Source organism: Cnephaeus nilssonii (assembly GCF_951640355.1).
Source record: "Cnephaeus nilssonii genome assembly, chromosome: 3".
In the NCBI taxonomy this organism is placed as follows: Eukaryota; Metazoa; Chordata; class Mammalia; order Chiroptera; family Vespertilionidae; genus Cnephaeus; species Cnephaeus nilssonii.
In genome coordinates this window covers 8199936-8219591 of record NC_137074.1, presented here as the reverse complement: position 1 = coordinate 8219591, position 19656 = coordinate 8199936, and the positions used below count along the sequence as shown (strand labels likewise).

At 53.7% G+C, this 19656-nt stretch overlaps 1 protein-coding gene across 2 annotated transcripts; it reads right to left on the bottom strand.

Annotated features, from left to right (window-relative positions):
* Positions 1–9067: 9067 nt before the first annotated feature.
* GATD3 (glutamine amidotransferase class 1 domain containing 3) lies at positions 9068–18411 on the bottom strand. Of its 2 annotated transcripts, XM_079766506.1 has the most exons (7): positions 18132–18410; positions 17944–17996; positions 16692–16805; positions 15701–15820; positions 12504–12596; positions 11073–11223; positions 9068–10268 (listed from the first exon to the last, which is right to left on the bottom strand). In XM_079766506.1, the coding sequence occupies exons 1-7, from the start codon at positions 18291–18293 to the stop codon at positions 10134–10136; spliced, it is 828 nt and encodes a 275-aa protein (XP_079622632.1). In that variant the 5' UTR covers positions 18294–18410; the 3' UTR covers positions 9068–10133. The 2 variants fall into 2 exon arrangements, with proteins under 2 accessions (XP_079622632.1, XP_079622631.1); XM_079766505.1 differs by lacking the exon at positions 9068–10268 and having other exon boundaries at positions 10710–11223; positions 18132–18411.
* Positions 18412–19656: the final 1245 nt, after the last annotated feature.

Below are 19656 nucleotides of genomic sequence, written 5' to 3'. Positions count from 1 at the left end.
GGGGAATCAGGTGGAGGGGAGCTATGGGGGGGGAGGGGAAGAGGAACACCTGTAATAATCTGAACAATAAAGAGTTATTAAAAAAAAAGTTTCACTTTCACATCAATGTCTCTCCCCCTCCCTCCCTTCCTCCCCCTCTCTCTCTTTCCCCTCAAAAAGAGATCGTTTTATAAGCTAAACTGTGTCCCCCGCAAAGCTGATATGTTGAAGCCCTGACTCCAGGACTTCAAATTGTGACTGTGTTTGGAGACGGGTCTTGGAAGAGGTGATTAAGGTAAAATGAGGTCATTAGGGTGAGACCTGACCCAATCTGACTGTGTCCTTCTGAGAAGAGACCAGGACACAGACACACAGAGGCACAAGCACGTGAGGACACAGGGAGAAGACGGCTATTGGCAAACCAAGGAGAGGCCTCAGGAGAAAACAGCCCTGCTCACACCTGGATCTCCGACTTCCAGCCTCCAGGACTGTGAGAAAATGACTTTGTTGTTTAAGCCGCCGGGTCTGTGGTACCATCATGGTCCCCTGACACTAACACAGCTGGGTTCTTGGTTTCTCCCAAACCATCCTTTACCCCCAGGGAGCAAACCAGGTCTTCCCCAGGCTGGGAACGGCCCCCTCAGGGGGAGAGTCCAGTGTCCCTGCAGGACCCAGAGTGGGGGCTGGGGCCGCAGGTCGAGTGCACAGAGCCCGTGATGAATGCAGACTTCCGATGACACGTCTCAGAGAACTTCCTGTTTCAGGTCAGATCAGAAGCTCCATGAGACATTAATGAAAACTATTTCAGTACTTCTGCTATTTGACCTTAGCCCAAACCAGGAAGTGCAGGGAAGCATGAAAATGAGACAGAAAATATTAAAGAGAACATTTAAAACAGTGATGGATTGTGCAATTTTAAGACAACTCCATAAATCCCAAGGCGCCGTGGTCCTCCCCACGCTGTCCCAGCAGGCACAGCTGTTCCTTTGGAGCCCAGAAGTGAGGCCACACTCGGGACACACAGGATCTGTGGGTGCTGGAGAGCAAAGCAGAACAGCTGGGGTTGGTGGCTGGTGGGGGTGGCGTCTCCACTGGGGGAAACAGCCGGAAGTATTACGTAGCCACAGGTCCCAGCTGGATCAAGCCTAGGGTGCCCCACTGTGCACACCCCATAGCCCCACAACCCCTTGTTCTCGGTGGCAAACGCATGAGGCTGGGCCTGCACCACTGTGGGGCTGCCAGGGGGTTCTGGAAGACCCTAAACGGGGCACAATCCCACACAAGGTGGGCGTTCTCCACGGCCTGTGAGGACAGAGGTGGGTGTCTGCCAGGGTGGCCTGACCATCTGTCCTCAGACAGCAGCCCAGCCTGAAGCCACAGCAGAGTACCTCCCAACACAGGGGACCCCTGATGGTCCGCCTAACCATGGACTCACCCAGCAACCTGGCTCTCCGACCCAGTGACCTCGCCTTTGTTCTCTCTCCTCCTGACCCTGAGTCCAAACCCGCTTGGGGGCGGGGAGACACGCACATGGCCTACCAGGGGCCAGGGCTCTGTAGTGCAGGGCCAGCCACCCAGGGCAGGACAGGCCCACGCCCCACCTGGCAGGATGCTCCCCTGAAGTTATAGACCACCTGTCCGTTGTGGACTGCCGAGGAGTGAGCTTTTCTGCACCACAGCCACCCATCTCGCTTCCTTCCTTCCTTCCTACCACCTGCCTGGATGTGCAGGTATCGGGAGACTTGCTGCCCTCTGGCACAGACCTCTGGGGTGCTCATGTCTCTTGTTCACTCTAAGCACTGCATCAATGCGTCTCTCACCCCAGGCCCCGAGCTGGGGGTTCGGACGGATATGAACAAGAAGCGTCCTATCCAGCCCCCCTCGAGCACCCCTTCTGTGGAGGTCAGCCAGATGCTGTTTCTTGATGCAGGGCAGCCCACTGGACAGGCCCCTGGCCCAGCCTGGGGCAGGGAGTGTATCATTACCTCCTACTGCATAACAAACTACCCAAAACTTAATGGGTTAAAACAACCGGCACTTTATTGCTCACAGTTCTGAATCAGCAGTTCGAGCTGTTCTCCCCAGGCCTTCACGCACCTGCAGCCATTAAGCCATTGGTGTGGCCGTCAGCCCACTGTCAGAAAGGGAGTGTGCGTACATACAGGCTTGCCACCAGAGTGGCACCATTGGGACTCCTGCTCCTGTCTCTAAGGAAGCACCAGGCTGTGAGCTCAGGGCTGAAGGACACGGCACAGACAGCACCTGTCCTCCATCCACCCACCAACACAGCCAGCCTGGCCCCTTCATGCCCACCCACTCCTCTCTCACAAGGCCCACTGGCTTCAGGAGAGCAGCAGACACAAGGAGGGAGCTTCCAAAGCCACATCCCTTTCCTGTGAAAGTGCAGCAGGAACAGGGCCCCACTCATGGAACGTCTGCCCTACTGTGTGCAGGGCCCAGGGGCTGAATCATGCCCTCAATGCGGAGCACGCCAAAAACCAGAACTAGGCTTGTCAGAGTCAAACTACAGAAAACCAAGATAAAATCTTGAAGGAAACCACAGCCCGGCTGGTGTGGCTCAATGGTTGTGTGTCCACCTAGGAACCAGGAGGTCACAGTTCAATTCCCTGTCAGGGCACATGCCCAGGTTGCAGGCTCGATCCCCTGTGTGTGTGTGTGTGTGTGTGTGGGGGGGGGGGGCATGCAGAGGTAGCCAACCAATGATTCGCTTTCATCATTGATGTTTCTATCTCTCTCCTTCTCTGAGATCAATAAAAATGTTTAAAAAAAAAAAAGAAGTCACAGAATTAACCACCTGACCTACAGAGGAGCAAAGGTAAGAATTATATCTGACATCTCCTAGAAATCATGAAGCAAGACAGGGAGTGAAATATTTAAAGTGTTGAGAAAAAGCCCACCAACACATAGAAGTCTATGCTCTGAAAAATGATCATTCAAAAGCGAAGGAGAAAGACTATCTCAGACAAACAAAAACTGAGGGGTTTGTTGCCAGTAGACCCCGCCTTACAAGAAATGTTAACAGAAGTTCTACAGAGAGAAGGTAAGGATATAGATCAGAAACTCAGGCCCACATAGAGCAAAGGATTGGAGAAGGGACAAGTGAAGGAAAAACAAAGCACCTTTCTTATTCCTAATCTATATAGCAGACAGCGGTTTGTTAATAATAACAGCAACAATGTAGTCAATGATTAGTTTTCATAGAAGTGGAATGAATACAAGAGAGGGAGGGATCTACAGTACTTTGTAATTAAATGTTATTGCCCGGCCAGCGCGGCTCAGTGCTTGAGCCTTGACCTATGAACCAGGAGGTCATGGTTTGATTCCAGGTCAGGGCACATGCCTGGGTTGTGGGTTCAATCCCCGGGTGTGAGATGTGCAGGAGGCAGCCAATCAATGATTCTCTCTCATCACTGATGTTTCTCTCTCTCTCTCTCTCCCTCTCCCTCCCTTTCTGAAAAAAAAAAAAAAAGTTACTAGTATTTGAAAGCAGTCTTAGTTATAAATGTATTGCAAACTGTAGGCAATCATTAAAAAAAGTAAAAAAATATAATTGATATCCTATCAGAGAAGAGAAAATGGAATCATATAAAATGCTCAGTTAAAACCACAAAAAGCAAGAGTAAGAGTGGAAGGCAAAAATAGGAACAAAGAATAGAAAATAGTAACAGTATGGTAGACATGAATAGAAAATAGTATGGTAGACATTAATTGAACTGTGTCAATAATCACTTTGAATGTCACTGGTCTAAACACACCAATTAAAAGACAGATTGTCAGGCCCAACTACATGTTGTCTACAAGAAACCCACTTTAAATAGAGGGTGGGCAAAAGCAGGTTTACAGTTGTTGGTACGGAAAAATAATAAAATTATTAATAAATAATAATATAAGAACAAATTCTGCCCTGGCAGGTGGCTCAGTTGGTTAGAGCATCTTTCCATTCACCAAAAGATTGCAGGTTCGATCCCCAGTAGGGGCCTGTACGGGAGGCAACCAATCAATGTTTTTCTCTCTAAAACTCAATAAAAACATATCCTTGGGTGACAATTAAGAAGAAAAAAAGAGAAGCAACTCTGTGTTTCCCATACTCACAATTGTGAACCTACTTTTGCTCTGTCCTGTACACAGATACATTTAGGTTATAAGTAAATAGGTAGACAAAGAAATACAATGCTAACACTGATTAAAAGAAAGTGGAAACAGCAATGTTAATTTTAGACATGGCGACGTTAGAACAGAGGTATCAGGGATAAAGAGGGGCCTTACATGATGATAAAGGAGCCAATTCTCTGTTTAAACCTGCAGAGAATCTTTATGAGTTTGTTTACTGACAATTACTGGGAAGCAGAATTTTAATGGATTGAGAAAATGTTCTGGAGAATGGCAGTTTTGCACCTTATTTTATACATCAGAGTCAAAGGGGTTACCTAAGGAGAGTTAGGGAGAAATCTCTCAGATTGGGTAAAAAGTAAAATAGATAGACACATCCTTCTTTTACACCGGCGGATATGAGATAATTAACAGCACATAGCGATAGTATGCGGGAGAATGAGGTAACAATGAGGGGTTCTGTGGTCTCATGTTCTGGGGGGAGGCTGTGCCCTGACGGGTCTGGAAAAGGGGACTGCTCGACACTCCACAGGTATGCTACTGTAGATGTGAAACAAGGTAAAACAGTGAAGGGAAAGGCTGACCTTTGTCAAGGAGATACTGGCCTAGGACATGAACATCCGCCATGACTCGCTCTTAGAAAGTTTTCATTTCAGACCATCCTGTGTGGTTACTGTAGGCCTCTGAGTTTGTAAGGCTTGACATGCAGGCCTCCCAAGAGCTTGTCAGGTTTAGTATATGGCCCCTTTTTTGTCCACATCTCCAAGAAGACGTAACAGATCCTAACACACATGCACCTACAAAGAGGGTCAAACTACATGGGGCAAAAAGTGATAGAATTGCAAGGAGAAAACCCACTATTATCATTAGAGACTGACACTTCTGATTCAGAAATGGACAAACCCAGCAGATGGAAAAGCAGTGCAGAGACAGCTGAACTCAATGACACCAGCAGTTAGCTGGGTTTAACTGACATCTAAGGACCACTTTATACAACGACAGCAGGACACACATTCTTCTCAGGCTCACATGGGGCATTCATCAAGAGAAGCCATATTCTGGCCCTAGCCAGTTTGGTTCAGTGGATAGAGCTTCGGCCTGTGGACCAACGGATCCCAGGTTTGATTCCAGTCAAGGGCCTCGGTTGCAGGCTCCTCCCTGACCCAGCCCTGGTCGTGGCAAGTGGAGGCAAGCAATCGATGTGTTTCTCTCACATCGATGTTTCTTTCTGTAGTTCCCTCTCTCTTCTACTTTCCCTAAAAGTCCATGGAAAAATACCCTCAGGTGAGGATCAACAAACAAAAAAGAGGCCACATTCTGGGTCAAGGACACAACTTAACACATTTAAGAGAACAGAAATCATATAACATCTGCTCTCAGACCACAATGGAATTAAACTAGAAATCAGTAACAGAAAGATAATGGAAAATCCCTAAGCACTTGTAGATTAAATGACATACTTCTAAAGAACATGTGTGTCAAACAAGAAATGTCAAGAGAAATTTTAAAATACTCTGAACTAAATAAAAATGAAAATACAGCAATCAAAATTTGTGACATGCAGCAAAAGGAGTGCTTAGGAAAAATTTATAGCATTAAATGCATGTATTAGTAAAGAAAAAAGACCTAAAATCAATAATCTAAGCTTGCACTTCAGGAAACTTGAAGAGAAAATGATAAGTTCTGAGGAAGCAGAAGAAAAGAAATGAAAATTAGAGCAGAAGTAAATGAAACTGAACACAGGAAATAGAGAAAAATCAATGAGACCAATAGCTGGTTCTTCTTTGAAAAGATCAGTAATATTGATAAGCCTCTGGCCAGACTAAGATAAAAAACTAGAGAAAACACAAATTACTAATATCAGAAATGAAAGAGGAAATATTACTACAGATCCCATAGACATTAGAAAGATAGTAAGAAATACTGTGACCAACTTTACACCCAACTTTACACCTGGATGAAATGGACCAATTAATTCCTTGAAAGACACCATTTGCCAAAATACACAAGGTACCGATGATCTGAATTGACCTATATATGAAACAGAATTAAAGCAATAATTAAATAATCTTCCCAAGCAGAAGGCACCAGACCCAGAGGGGTTCAGAGGTGAATTCTGCCAAGCATTTAAGGAAGGCTTTATACCCATTCCCCAAAATCCCTTTCAGAGGGAAGAAGCTGAGAGAATACTCCCTAACTCATCCCATGAGGTCAGCATCACCTTGGTACCCAAACTAAAGGCACTACAAGAAAACTGCAGACCAGTATCTCTCATAAACAAAGATGCAAAAATCCTCAACAAAATATTAGCAGGTCAAATCCACATGTTTAAAAAGAATTAAACACCACAACCAAGTGATTTATTCCAGGCATGCAAGGCTGGTTCAACATCTGAAAATCAACTATGTCATCCATCACGTCAACAGACTAACCAAGGAAAATCACAAGTTCCCATCCATAGATACAGAAAAAACACTTGACAAATTTTAACACCGATTTATGATAATTTAAAAAAACCCTCCTGGGAACTTAGAAATAGAGGAAAACTTCCTCAACTCAACAAACAAAATCTATAATTAACCTACAGCTAACATTATACATTTTGAGAAACTCAAAAGCTTTAAGATGCTCTGCCCCTGGCCGAGGCGGCAGAGGAGACTCAGGGAGGCCACCCACCCAGGCTGTCAACCAGGGAGCCTGCAGCCAGACCCCAGGACAGCTCTGTGGTGCCCCTGGTGGCAGCACCTGAACCACAGGCACGCTCCATGGCTGGGCCTTCTGGTCAAGGAGCCTCCAGGGACCGGCCACACAGAGCACACCACTCACGGCCCTACTGCCCCCATGCTGTGCTGTCCTTGGCCTTGCTGGTGCTCCCACTGAGCCTCTGCACCAGCCACTCCTGTCTGGAACATTCTTCACACATAGCCACCTGCTCACTCCACTTCATCCTCAGAGGTGCCTTGTCCCCTCCCGTCCCTGACCACCCGGGCCCCACTGGTCCTCCTTCCCAGTGTGTCCAGGTGTCCTCCACGGTCTGTCGGCTCCATGGCTCACCTGCCTATATACCGGTCGTGCCCCGAGCCTGGAAAATCACAAGCTCTGTGAGTGCTGGGGCCACGCCTGCCCGTTTGCTCTGCTCTGGGCATGCAGCAGGCACGCAATCGTCAAAACAAATAACTGAACTCGGGTTCGGACTGCTGGGGCCTCTCCAACGTTTCAGGTTTGAGCAGCCGTCTTTGCTTGACCCAAGTCCCAGCTTAGCCTTATGACAGGAGGGGACAGCCAGGAACCCACTGCCCAGGCCTCCGCAAGGGTTATGTGGGACGGGTGCAAGTGGGACAGGTGACCCTCTTTCCCCAGCACAGGGGATCTCAGGAAGGCAGGGGAGTGCCATCTGACCCGGGCCATTAGCACCTTGTGGAAAAGCAATGGGATGCACAGTAACCAAGCACACAAGGGAAGTGCCTGAGGACTGAGGGACACGCTAGCTTTCCGGGGTTTCCTTCCAAGTTCTCCCTTCCCTTTTGGTCACCTGCCCTTTGGCCAGGTCACCGCAGGTGAAGCAGAAGTGAGAGGAGGTGAAACCCGGCCAGCCTGTTGTTCCCCGAGCGCAGGCTCCATTTCTCGGGCACCTCTGATCACTAAGCCCTGGGGGTGAGCCGAAGTGGGTAGAGGTGTGTGTGGGGGGTGCTGCCCCCGCCCAGGGTTCCATTCCAACAAACCACACTGCAGAGCAGATGGAGTCACAAACTTTGATTCTAGATGAACCACTGATCTGAATGAAGGTCAAACAACAGGTAACAGACGACAACACAGGAAAATGCCTTCATGATGAGAGGTGGAGAGGAATAACAGAGAAACACAAGTGTGAAAGGTGATCCATGGGCCACATAAAAATGAGGACTGCCCTAGCCATTTGGCTCAGTGGGTAGAGCGTCGGCCTATGGATTGAAGGGTTCCAGGTTCGATTCCGGTCAAGGGCACATGCCTAGGTTGTGGGCTCGATCCCCAGTAGGGGGCATGCAGGAGGCAGCTGATCAATGATTCTCTCTCATCATTGTTATTTCAATCTCTCTCCCCCTCTCCCTTCCTCTCTGAAATCAATAAAAAATATTTTTAAAAATGAGGAATATCTGCTCACCAAGACGCCCTTGAGAATGAAGACAGTGAGGGAAGAGATGGGTGACCCACTTAACTGACAAAGGCCTTTAGCCAGAACACATACGTAACCCCAATGACCAGACAGACAACCACAGGGCTTCACAAAAGAGGACTGCCAAAAGGCTGAGAAATACATAAAAGGTCATCAGCTCAGTGGACCTCAGGGAGACACCATCCACCTACCAGGGTGCTGGAATGAGACCGACAGCCAACCACACCCAGCAGGTGGGAGAGGACACGCGTGCTGGGGCACACAGCATGGATACGCAGGAACGCTGCTGACATTCCCACTAAAGCTGCACAACATCCCTGCTCTGCCCAACAGCCTGGCAGCTGCCCGTGAAAGTGCAGGGAACACAATGAGACGTTGGTGGAGGCGTGGAACGTGAGCAACACCCCAGTGGAGAAACCCGTTTGGAGATTCTTCCACCGGGGAAGCCACACAGCCGAGGCTCCCCCGTGCTTGAGCCGAGACGCACCGGCACCTGTGGGCTCAGGTCTGGGGCCGTGGTCTCTGGGTCCGAGTGGAGGTTCCAGAGTGCATTCTCTGTGAGAACTCACCAAGGCCCACGCTTGAAATCGGCGCATTCTGTCAGATGTGCACACCCACGAGCAGTTTTTCAATCAACACCTTTCTTAGGTAGGAGACTTCAACCTGTTACCTGCCCTCCAACGGGTCCTGCGAGGTTCCCTTTAGCTGCCCAAGCAAGGACAGGCCTGGCCCTCATGGCTGGTGCTGGCAGGTGCACCAAGGGGGCTCTTGCCCACGGGCCCAGCTTCAGTGGGAGAAAAGCTGGCCGCCAAACAATGGGGTTCCCGTAGAGAAAGGACTGGAATGTCAGGGATTGAAACAGATGCAGGTGAGCCAGAGGGCCTGGGCGAGCGTGGAAAACCAGCAGAGGGGCGTCCATCATCTCACCCTCCCTGGCAGGGGTCGGGGAGGAGCGGAGTGGCAGGCCTGTCTCTGTACCCGTTCCCAGGCCGCCTCCGACACAGTGCAGTGTGCAATGGACCAAATGAAACAGTCCAGCTGCTTCCACCCAAGAGCTTTCCCAAAACCAAACAAAGCACAAACACTGTGGCGTCCGTGTGTCCAGAGTGCCCCCCAAGGGGCACAGAAGACAGACCAAAAGGGGAAGGTGCTCCACACTTGGGTGGTCACTCCAAAAGCCCTCTCCCCATAACAGAAACCACACTCGCAAGGGAAACACAATAGAATTTACTGTGCCTTCTGGATACATCTTGTGTCAGCTGCTGCTTGTGCCTGGGACCACCTGACAGTCACTACCCAGCAGCCCCCCACCCAGGCTGAGGCCTGCAATTTCTTCCTGAAATTTAAGAGAACTGAGACTAATTAAGAAACCTCATTTACATTTTTCATTTGCCCATTTCAGAAGACCTGACATGTGGCTGCCTCCTACAGAAATCCCAATAACATTTTATTGAGTACATATTTACTCCAGATTAGAGAATCTTTGTCAATAACCATGTTTCAAGTTTTCTGATTACATTTATAAACTTAAAATTATTTTTTCCTTCCAAACACTAAGTATTCTGAAGCTAGGCAAACCTGAGGTTATACAATACCTCCACCTGACTGGCTTCCTGAGAAAGCGGACTGTCATTTCCGGGATGCACCAGGAGTCCAGTCGCCACTCCATCCTACAGGCAGGGGGCTCCAGCCGCCTCTCCAGGGCGCGGGCTCTGCCTCCCTCCTCTCCTGGAAGGAAGGTGAGCCGAGCAGAGCTGATGACGACTCGCACACCAATTATCTGACCCCAAGTGTGTCATATTCCACGCTGGACAGCACAACAGGCCGCCGGCTCCGCCTGGTGGATGAGGCGAAGCCAGAGCCCGGCGGCTCACTTCCTGGCGAGCTCCAGCACCTTCGTCACCATGGCCCCGATCCCGTCATGGATGTGGTGGAGCGCCGTCTCACACATGAAGGCTGGGGTCGTGACCACCTTGTTTTTCTGGTCCACGTGAGCTTCGTGCACAGAAGTTAGGGAAAACACCGCCCAGAAGGATGAGGGGAAGTTTTAGGCACAAAGCACGTACCGGCCACTGCTCCCAGCTGCCCTCAGAACAAGCGTCCCGTCCTTCCCAAGGTGGGGGTGGGGGCGTTCTTCCTGGAGGAATCTGCTGGCAGGGCCCCTTCTGCACAATCTGTGCAGCTGAACTACACGAGAACGTGACCAGCACGCTCCCAAGAGAAAGCTTGCACCTCATCGAACCGTGTCGGCCTCATGAAGCTGTATAGCAGTGTGCCCCTCGGTACCCACACGGCACCCACAACCTTGAAGGCAGCAGCAGCACCTCTGCTTTTCAGATCAAGAAAACTAGGAGAGCTCACCTGCGTGCCAGCAACAGCAGAGCAGAGGCCAATTCCACCTGGGACCCGCCTCCCCACCCCAGCTCACGCAGACCCTGGAGGTGACAGAACTGGCCTCGCCCCATCTGCCCTGGACCTACACAAAACCCCGGGCTGGCCTGGCTCCTTCCCACCGGCCACAGGGTTTGGCTGGCTGCTCTGTGCAGGGGGGGCACAGGGACACCTGAAACTTAACTGCTCATAAAGACACTAAGGATGACGGCCACCTTCAGCACAGGCAGGCGCCCAGAGGTGACGTGGGCATCTCCAGGATCCCCAGGTCCAGGTGCAGACCCGGGGTGTGACCTGCCTTTGCCGGAGGCTCTCTATGCCCACGGCGCTCGGCGCAGTTCCTGGCTGGAGATTGCCCAGCCACAGAGGGGAGCCCCCTCGCCACATGGGTCCCCGCTGCTGGAAAGGATATGGTCACTCCCTTCACACAGTGCTTGGCACCCATGGCTTTGATGGCCTCCGCGGTCCCGGCATACGGCCACTTGCCGCCTTCCTCCTGCTCGTGGCCCACGGTGACCTCGACGCCAGGGAGCACTTTGGCCGCGAGGACAGGAGCGATGCAGCACAAGCTGAAAGGCGAAGGAGAACAGGGTCAGGGAGGCGGAGCCTCTGCAGCTCTGAGGGGAGACACGCAGCATGGATGGCATCGGCCCGGTCCACAGGTCCAGTCTAGGTGGGCAGGAGGCACATGCGCAGACCGCTCCCAGGCTAAAGGACCAGTCTAGGAGGGCAGGAGGCACATGCGCAGACCACTCCCAGGCTACAGGACCAGTCTAGGTGGGCAGGAGGCACATGCGCAGACCGCTCCCAGGCTCGGACCCTCGGCGGCCCTGGTGGTGCTGCAGGGCTCCAGGACGGCCGCTGGGCCAGCTCTGTCCGTGACTGAAGTCTGTGAGGCGCTGTCAGCGGGCACTGTCCTCGGCAGCCTCTGTCTCCCCCTGGGATGACGGGTCTAACATAAGCTGCTCTTGTTCGGTTCGCCAGTGACACGGTAGCAAGCAGCACCCACGGGAGCCAGGAGTGGCCTCAAGTTTGCATCCCGCAAATTTGTTCCTAGTATGTGCGCTGTGCTCCTGCCAAGCCTTCTCCCAGTGACTGACTCTAAAGACGGGAGACATTCGCGCTCTGGTTCACTGACGTGGACAAACCACGCAGTGGAGTGAGCAGCAGCCACTGGGACACTTGTGGACACGAAAGTCTGATGAAATCAGGTCTTATAACAGGGTCGCCATCACACGTTTCTGAGCCCCTCCTGGTTGCAGGTATGGCCAGTCTCACCTGTCTGTCAGGACCAAGGACCAGGGGCTGTGACATGAGCAATGGTTGTGCCGATGAGTGTGGGGGTGCAGAGAAGCAAGGGGACCCTAGTGTGCGGCCGGCCTTAGGAACCAGGCTCCACAAGGAAGAGAGGGCAGTCGAGAACGACATGGAGGCAGGAACAGTGCGCACAGCAGCAGTGAGAGGGGAAGACAAGGGCTAACTAGCTGAGCAAGGACAGGAGAGCGGATGGAGGCCAGGCGAGGGGCAGGGGTGTTGGGAAAGGATGGTGGTCAGGGAAGGACTGGGGAACATTATGGAACCTGACAATCACCCCCTCTCCTTCCTGTTAAGTCATCAGGAGAAACTAATGTAACCACAAGACTACAGAATTTTCAGAGCTGGAAGGCACCTGTGAAATCCCGCAGTTAAAAGGAGGAAACGGGCCGAGTTTTCAAGACCACACAGCTCCGAGTGGCAGCTCCTCGCTGCCAGTTATGAGCCCCGGGCCCCCGCCCCCTGCCCTCCCGCCACTGCCGGTCACCAGAGGCCCACCTGCCCCCAGGCCTGCTCCTGGGCCAGCAGAACCTACCCGATGGGCTTCCCCGCCTTGTGGAAGTCCTTCAGGACGCGCTCCACGTCTTTGTTGACTTTGCAGTCTTTTCCGTCCACGGCGAATGTGCTCCTACAGTGAGAACAGGCTGCCTTACATCTCAGAGCCCCTGGCTATTTGCACACTGAGATCTGACGTGTGGTTCCATGGATTCCTCAGCAATGGAAAGGATTAGCCTGTGAGTGTGCACATGTACACAACATGTGACTTCTCAGATCACTGTATGTTTTTCTGTTTTGTTTTTAAAAAGAAAACAGCATGGAAAGCGGGAGGAGGGAGGTGGGGCAGCAGAGGTGAGGTGGGAAAAGCAGACCCAGAGCTAGGTGAAGCCTCGGACTGCGAGCCAGCCCGCCTGGTCCTCAGAGGTCTGCTGGAAACCAAGGGACAGCAGGGTGTGCGCTGGCCTAAAGCCAGTGACAGGTGCTCCACTTGACTGACAAGGAAGAGGAATGCGAATTAAACAAGACACCATCTTTTTCTCCAGAGCAAGAGTGGCTCAGGGTCTGGAATAGTCTGCCCTCCCAGGTGGTGGGTCTGCCCTGCCTGTACCATCTCTATGGAAGGCAACTGGGAGAGACCCGTCAAATTTCAAAGTGCACCCTCTTTGCCAAGAGCCACACGCTGGGCTTCCCCGTGTTCTGTCTGTGGGTCCCACTCTTCCATCCCAGACACGTGCATGGCGCTGGCACAAAAGACTGACGGGTGGTCACTCTCCTGACACGTCAAAAATGCATCATTTAAAATATGCATGTCGCCCTAACCAGTTTTGCTCAGTGGATAGAGCGTCGGCCTGTGGACTGAGGGGTCCCAGGTTCGATTCCGGTCAAGGGCATGTACCTTGGTTACGGGCACATCCCCAGTAGGAGGTGTGCAGGAGGCAGCTGATCGATGCTTCTCTCTCATTGATGTTTCTAGCTCTCTATCCCTCTTCCCTTCCTCTCTGTAAAAAATCAATAAAATATATTTAAAAAAACAAAAATAAATAAATAAAATATGCATGTCAACTGCACCGCCAAAACGCTATTAGGAGAAAAGAGGACTGACTGGACATCATGAGCACATACCGAAGTCGGGTCATCCACCCAGTGGGATGTATTTGCAGCTGTTAGACTAGTAACGGACCAACAAGCCACACTATTAGGAGGCTACCGTCTGGTTAGCATTTTAACACAACCACATACGTGAATATCTCGGGAAATACACACAGAAGCTAGTAACAGTGCCAGGTCCCACCATGAGGAGCCAGGTGACTTCTGTCACCACTGAACTCGCGTGCTGCCACGTGCTGTACCCAAATCACCACAGCAGCCACCCGGCAGGAAACCACGGATGTAGGAGCAGGCCTTCCTTCTGGGAAGGCAGGAAAGAATGGGGCCAGCGACCAGAAGTGCATGCTGGCCCAGGGTGCCCCACACCCTTTAACACCGAGACACAGACACACCAAGAACCCGGTGCACCTCCGGTCTGAGCTCCTAAGCCAACCAGGTATGGTGTCAGCCATGCTGGGGACACGCCCCAGGGGTGGTGCTAACGGTCAGAGGTAAGGCCAGCGGTTTGTGAAGCCAGCTTATATTTCTGAGAAAGAAGCCCCAGTCCTGTTGCAAGTGAAAAGCCTTGCTGATCCAGACAGTTCTCTGCCATCTCCTACCAGGAAGCTCGTGAAGATGGTGACGTGGGAAGTCACTTGAATGGCTGGTTTTGGGGACCGAGAGTGGGTGTGAGGCAGGGGCAGGGCTCCGGGCAGAAAAGCAGCCTTCTCGGGGCTGGATCTGGAGGCATCAGCATATCGAGTGGCCTTGAGCAGAGTCAGACTTTAGGGAACATAACCACCTCTGCCCATCACTTCTGGGTGCAGGACGCCCAGATGGACAGAGCCAGCATGGGGGTCAACTGTTCAAACAGGGTGATGGGGACAATGAGCAAGGACCCTGGCTGAGGCCTGAAGCCTCCCCTGCCCCACCTCCCCGCTCGCTGTTTCTGATGACAGGTGAGTACAGGTGAGGGAGTCAGCGCTAAGGATCAGCAAGATGTTCCAACAGGACTGCGGGGCAGGCAGCTGGAAATGGAGGGGGAGGTTTGCAGTCCAAACATGATGGCAGAGAGGCAACATGTGAATGCAATTCATGGGGAGAACGGGAAGGGGTGCAGGAGGGAGGCGGAGACTCCATGAAGGAGTACTCAAAGGACCACTGGGCCCAGCGATCAGGCCAGGCCCAACAGCGCCCAGAAGAGTCACATAGGAGGGAGCGCCTAGGAGGGAGCACCTAGGTCGACACCTGCAAAAGGTGTGAACAGGACGGCGAGGACCCAAAGGGGGTGGGCCTGGAAGGGCTGTGGGAGAGCAGCACCCACTCAGTCCGAGAGCTAAGGGGATGAGGAGAGAGTAACAAGAGGAAGTGGTGATTCCTGGAGCGCTGCACGGGCAGGCGCCATCAGCAGAGGGTGGGGAGCAAGGAAGCTGCAGAGCCCCAGGAATGGCCTAGTCAGCGGAAGGCGGTTTGTCACCACAGACCCCGCGCCTGGGAAGGAACGTTCTTACGAGTGACGCGGAGAATGCTCCATTCAGGGCCAATTTGCTGATCTGCTGTGTTTCCCTCAAACGCATAGAATCAGGGTGTCACACATACTACACTGCGTGTTCACGCAGCTGTGACGTGAACCCCGCTGCCCACCACAGGAGACAGGTCCTGGGACAGTGAGGCCAATGCAATTTCCATGAAACTCAGAGACAAGGAATGAGAGAAGAGAAAGAGGACCTGAAACCCAAAGGACGTCATAGTGACGGCCTCCCTCCCAGGCTCCCAGCCAGCTGCCGTGGCAAAGACCCAAGGATTCTGGTCAGGACCGTCAGGTGACTGGAAAAACACACACTTTTCTGAGCCCTACGGCCCACAGGAGCGTGGGCGCCTGCAGGAAGACACCGGTTTGCTGTGAGGAGACACACCGGCAGAGGTTCGGTCAGAGTCACACCCACAGCAGGGCCAGGGGCCAGGAGGGCTCGGAAAGGAGCAGGCAGAGGAAAATTCATGTCCTGCCAAAATGTGACCTAAGCCCCGTCCTGCACTGGCTCCGTCAGAGCAGCTACTTGTAGCTCCTCAGCAGTGGCTCATGTCGCCACCTGGTCCCTGGCTACTTCTCCAGGTAAAAAGCACAAGGCCCCAAGCTCAAACACTCACAGGTTCTTGGCAGCTCCAAAGCCCCCAGGAAAGATGGCAGCATCATGGTTGGCTGCACTTAGCTGGGCCAGGTCAGTGATCTTGCCACGGGCGATCCTTGCTGACTCAGCCAGAACATTCCTGGGAAAGAGCACAAAGAAGCCAAGAAAAGGTTCAGCGCAGACGGGAGAATGCCAGGTAGGAGCCCACAAGACAAGAGGCCGTGTTTTCTCAGCCCCAGGGAGGATGCTCGCACATGAATTTCATGTCAACACGCAGAAAAGGCAATTAAAGCTACAGGGACGTAAACGTCTGCAGGACCCTTCAGATCAGCACTTCACAACCCACCCGGGTCATCTGGAGCTTCCTGCATCAGTCAGGGGCCACCAGGAAGGCAGACCCCAAGTGCCTGAAGCACACAGCTTTGTGTGGCACTGACGGACAGGGCGGTGGTGGGGAAGTTAGGAAGCTCCTGAGCCGGGTGAGTGCAGCAACCACAGTGGGGGCCACTGCCACCCTAGGCCAGGGTCCTGACTAGGATCCAGCCCCCAGCCCCCAGCAGACAGCTGCAGTTTCTTCCCCTGGCCCATCTCGCACTGTCTGAGCCCAGCTCAAAGGTGTCGGGAACCACAGCCTCCAGGGGCCATTCTCTGTGGTCCCGGCAGGACAGGAGGGAAGAAGATCTCAAGCACCTGGGGCCGCAGGAACAGAAACACTGCTGGGAGCTACTCAGACATGTGGGCCCAGGCAGGCAGTGAGGCGCCAGACAAACTGAGGTGCATCCCTTTGGTCAGAACAAAGCATGGAGCTCACTCTGCAGTAGTTTGTTTTGTGAGGAATGGAAGTAAGTAGGGACAGTAACACTGGCTCGCTGCATTAGTCCCGACCAGAGGACGAGAGCGTGAGGAAGGATGCTCATTTGAACGGGTTTGGCCCTGACTGGGCTGAAAGAGCTATGCGTGCAGGTTCTCAGGGAGCTCACAGTCAAGGACGAGAGGGGCAGGACCCACACCTGGTCTCGCTCTCAGAAGGCTGCCCCTTGGTGTGGTCAATCACGTGCATCTGAGGGATGTTAGGAGCGAAGATCTGGACCTCAGCCCCGCCACGGCTCAGGTGCACCAGCGCCCTGCAAGGGAGGAAATCACACCAGGCTTTGAGACAGGCCCAACCCAGCTTCGCCTGTCAACGTGTTTTTAAAGGCAAGATTTTAGCTGAATGGCAGGTATAAATTCCTTGTGTCGTTAATATCTCACTTGCTTTGCAAAAAGCTGTGGCTGGCTTGCTCAAGATCCAAACACACACAATTTGAATTCATTGTCACTGAACTAGCCTGCACTGCAAGCCAGTCTCCATGTTCCCTTTACAAATCGAGGTGCAGGGGGCAGAGTGACCTGGCTGGTGTCACAGTCTGGGTGTTTGGGTTCCCAGGCTGCTGTGGGGTGTCGTCCTCTCACAGGCCAATTGATGTGGGTCTCAAAAGTCTGAGGTGGGGGGGGGGGTTTCGGTAAGTTTAATTCCAGGTGTCCCCCAACTTTGCTGTCACGGAGGTGGGAGATACGGAGACATGCGGCAACTCACCAATCAGCCCCAGACTCGGTGCTGTCACTGTGCCCCTTCTGGAGGACGCATGACCCAGCAGAGCCGGGACCGCCCTGGTACTCACTCGGGCTCTGCTGCTCTTGTAACTTCCTGGGCACTCCACGTACAGCTCCTGCTCCATGCTGGGAGGTTTCAAACTGTGCCCCGCTGCTCCTGCCTTCTCCACTCTCTAGTTCCCCCACCAGGAAACTCTCCTGGCCCTCTGCCACCCACCTCTGCACACTTTAAATTCCACGCCTTGTCTAGCGCCAACACCAGCATAAGCTGGCAACCCAGGGATCTGAGGCCACGCACAGCCAACAGCCCCAGGCTCCTAACTCGGTAACAACTGACAGGTTTACATGAGTTAACAGTCTACAGCCAGGAATGCTGCAAGGGTGCTGCGTGGATGGAAACCCGGCTGATAGAGGGGGAAAACAGCTCCAAAACTCAGGCACCTGATCCCAATGTTTGTAACACGTGGGTGTTCAAACCACTAGAAGGATGTCACAGGTGATACTGAAGCAGCTTATTTTGCGTGTCGTATTTTATAGCTGTAATTTAGAACTTCCCCCCTGTGCCTCCCTGTGTCTTGTCAATCACTCCTGCCTTAACGGGACAAAGGTTTCTCCGATCGGTTGGGGAGAAGACAACCCCTTCCCCAGGGCACTGTCCCGGGGTCTTACGCCGAGGCCTCGTGGAGCTCCGTGCCGTCGTAGACTCCGCACCCGGACAGCACCTGCGGGGGAGCGCGGGTCACGGGAGTCCACACAGTGGGGGAGGGGGGGCGGGAGAGGGTGTTTCAGCTCGGGAACGGGGCGGGGGGAGCCCGACCTCGGCGGCCCGCCCCACGTCCCCGCGGGCGCGCACTCACCAGCGCGACCCTGGGCCCCGGCCGCGGCGCGGAGCCGTGGAAGGCCGCGCGCGGGGCGGGCGCTGGCCCAGTGAGCAGCAGCGGCCGCAGACCGGGGGCCGGCGCGAACGTAGAGGCCGCCGCCACCAGCCGGGGTGCCAACAGGGCCCTGACAGCCGCCATGGCCGCGCCGGGACAGCGGGGTCAGAGGGTCACAACGCGGAGGAGACCCGCGCGGGAACCCGCTCGGTGGCGCCTGCGCAGTCACCCTATTCCCCGCAGCGAGTGCCGGTGGGAGGGGCCGCGCCTGCGCAGCCACCGTGCTTCGCCTGCGCGAGAGCGGCGGTGGGCGGGGCCGCGCCTGCGCAGTCGCCGGGCAGCGCTGCGGCTCAGCCCGCGGGAACTGGGGCGTTTTTCCCTGGTCCCTGGTCTCGCGGGGCCGCCCGGCCCTGGACCCTCGCTGGTCTCCTCCAGCCCCGCCCCGCGCCCCCAGCTCCGGCGGGTTCAGGGCCGCGGCCGCAGTGTGCCCCGGGGACCGCTGTGAAATAGCCTGTGTCAGCTCACCCCTAAAAGCGATTCCTGAGCAGCGGAGATCAGCGTTCAGGCGTGAGGCTCCCAAGGGTCCATGCTGTTTGCGTCGGAAGCCGAATGCAGCCCCGGGCCTGCCGCTCCTTGTTTTTCCCACGTGGGTCTTTCCCTGCGCGTCCCCAACACAGCGTGTGCTCGAGCCTCCTGTAAACTGCAGGCCCTAGGGGCGCCACTCTCTCTGGGATAGCCCCAGGCGGTGGCGCGTCCTTCCATCCAGAGCCCGTGAGGTCTGTTAGCTTCCTGCCCTCGATGCTCAGTGTGCGGCACCCTTGCACTAATCTTTGCAAAATGGGGTCATGCTCTCATTCTTTAGGGTACATTAAACACACCTAGTTATCCAGGAGCCGGTCGGCATACAAACGCCTGGATAGATGCTTTATCCTTTCCCTTGATTTGAAGTTTCAAACTAACACAGATTTTTTAAAAATTATTTGAGAAGTCACAGGTGAGCAACAGGCTGGACTACAAACACAACCCAGGCCTGTTGCTTCTGGGCCCCACCTGCTGAGCTTCGCCTTCCATTCCTGTTACCTCCCTCCATGCGGGTGTGCTCAGCTGTACTTCCCTGTGCACACCGTGAGGCTTACTGAAAAGCTCAGGTGAAAAGGGAATACACCTTTATTCAGCCTGCCCGCGTTACAGGTGGGTAAGGTGTAGAACAAACAGCCAGTGACCCGGGCTGAGCTCTGCCAGCCTAAGCATGTACACTGTGGGTGAACAGATGGGTTAGAGGCCAAGAGCAGGCATAGGCCGGCCACGGAGGGCCGCACCTGATAAGCGGCAGGGTGGGGCCCACAGACACCATTCCCGTACACTCTGGGGAAAGCACTGCACCTGACACTGTTGCTACCAGCGAGGGGGGCCAAGCACCTGGCTGTGGTGAAGCTGGTCCAAGCTACTCTCAGGGACGCCTCCCAAGGGACACTGCAGGGCAGAGCTGGCACAGCAGGCCTCTGAG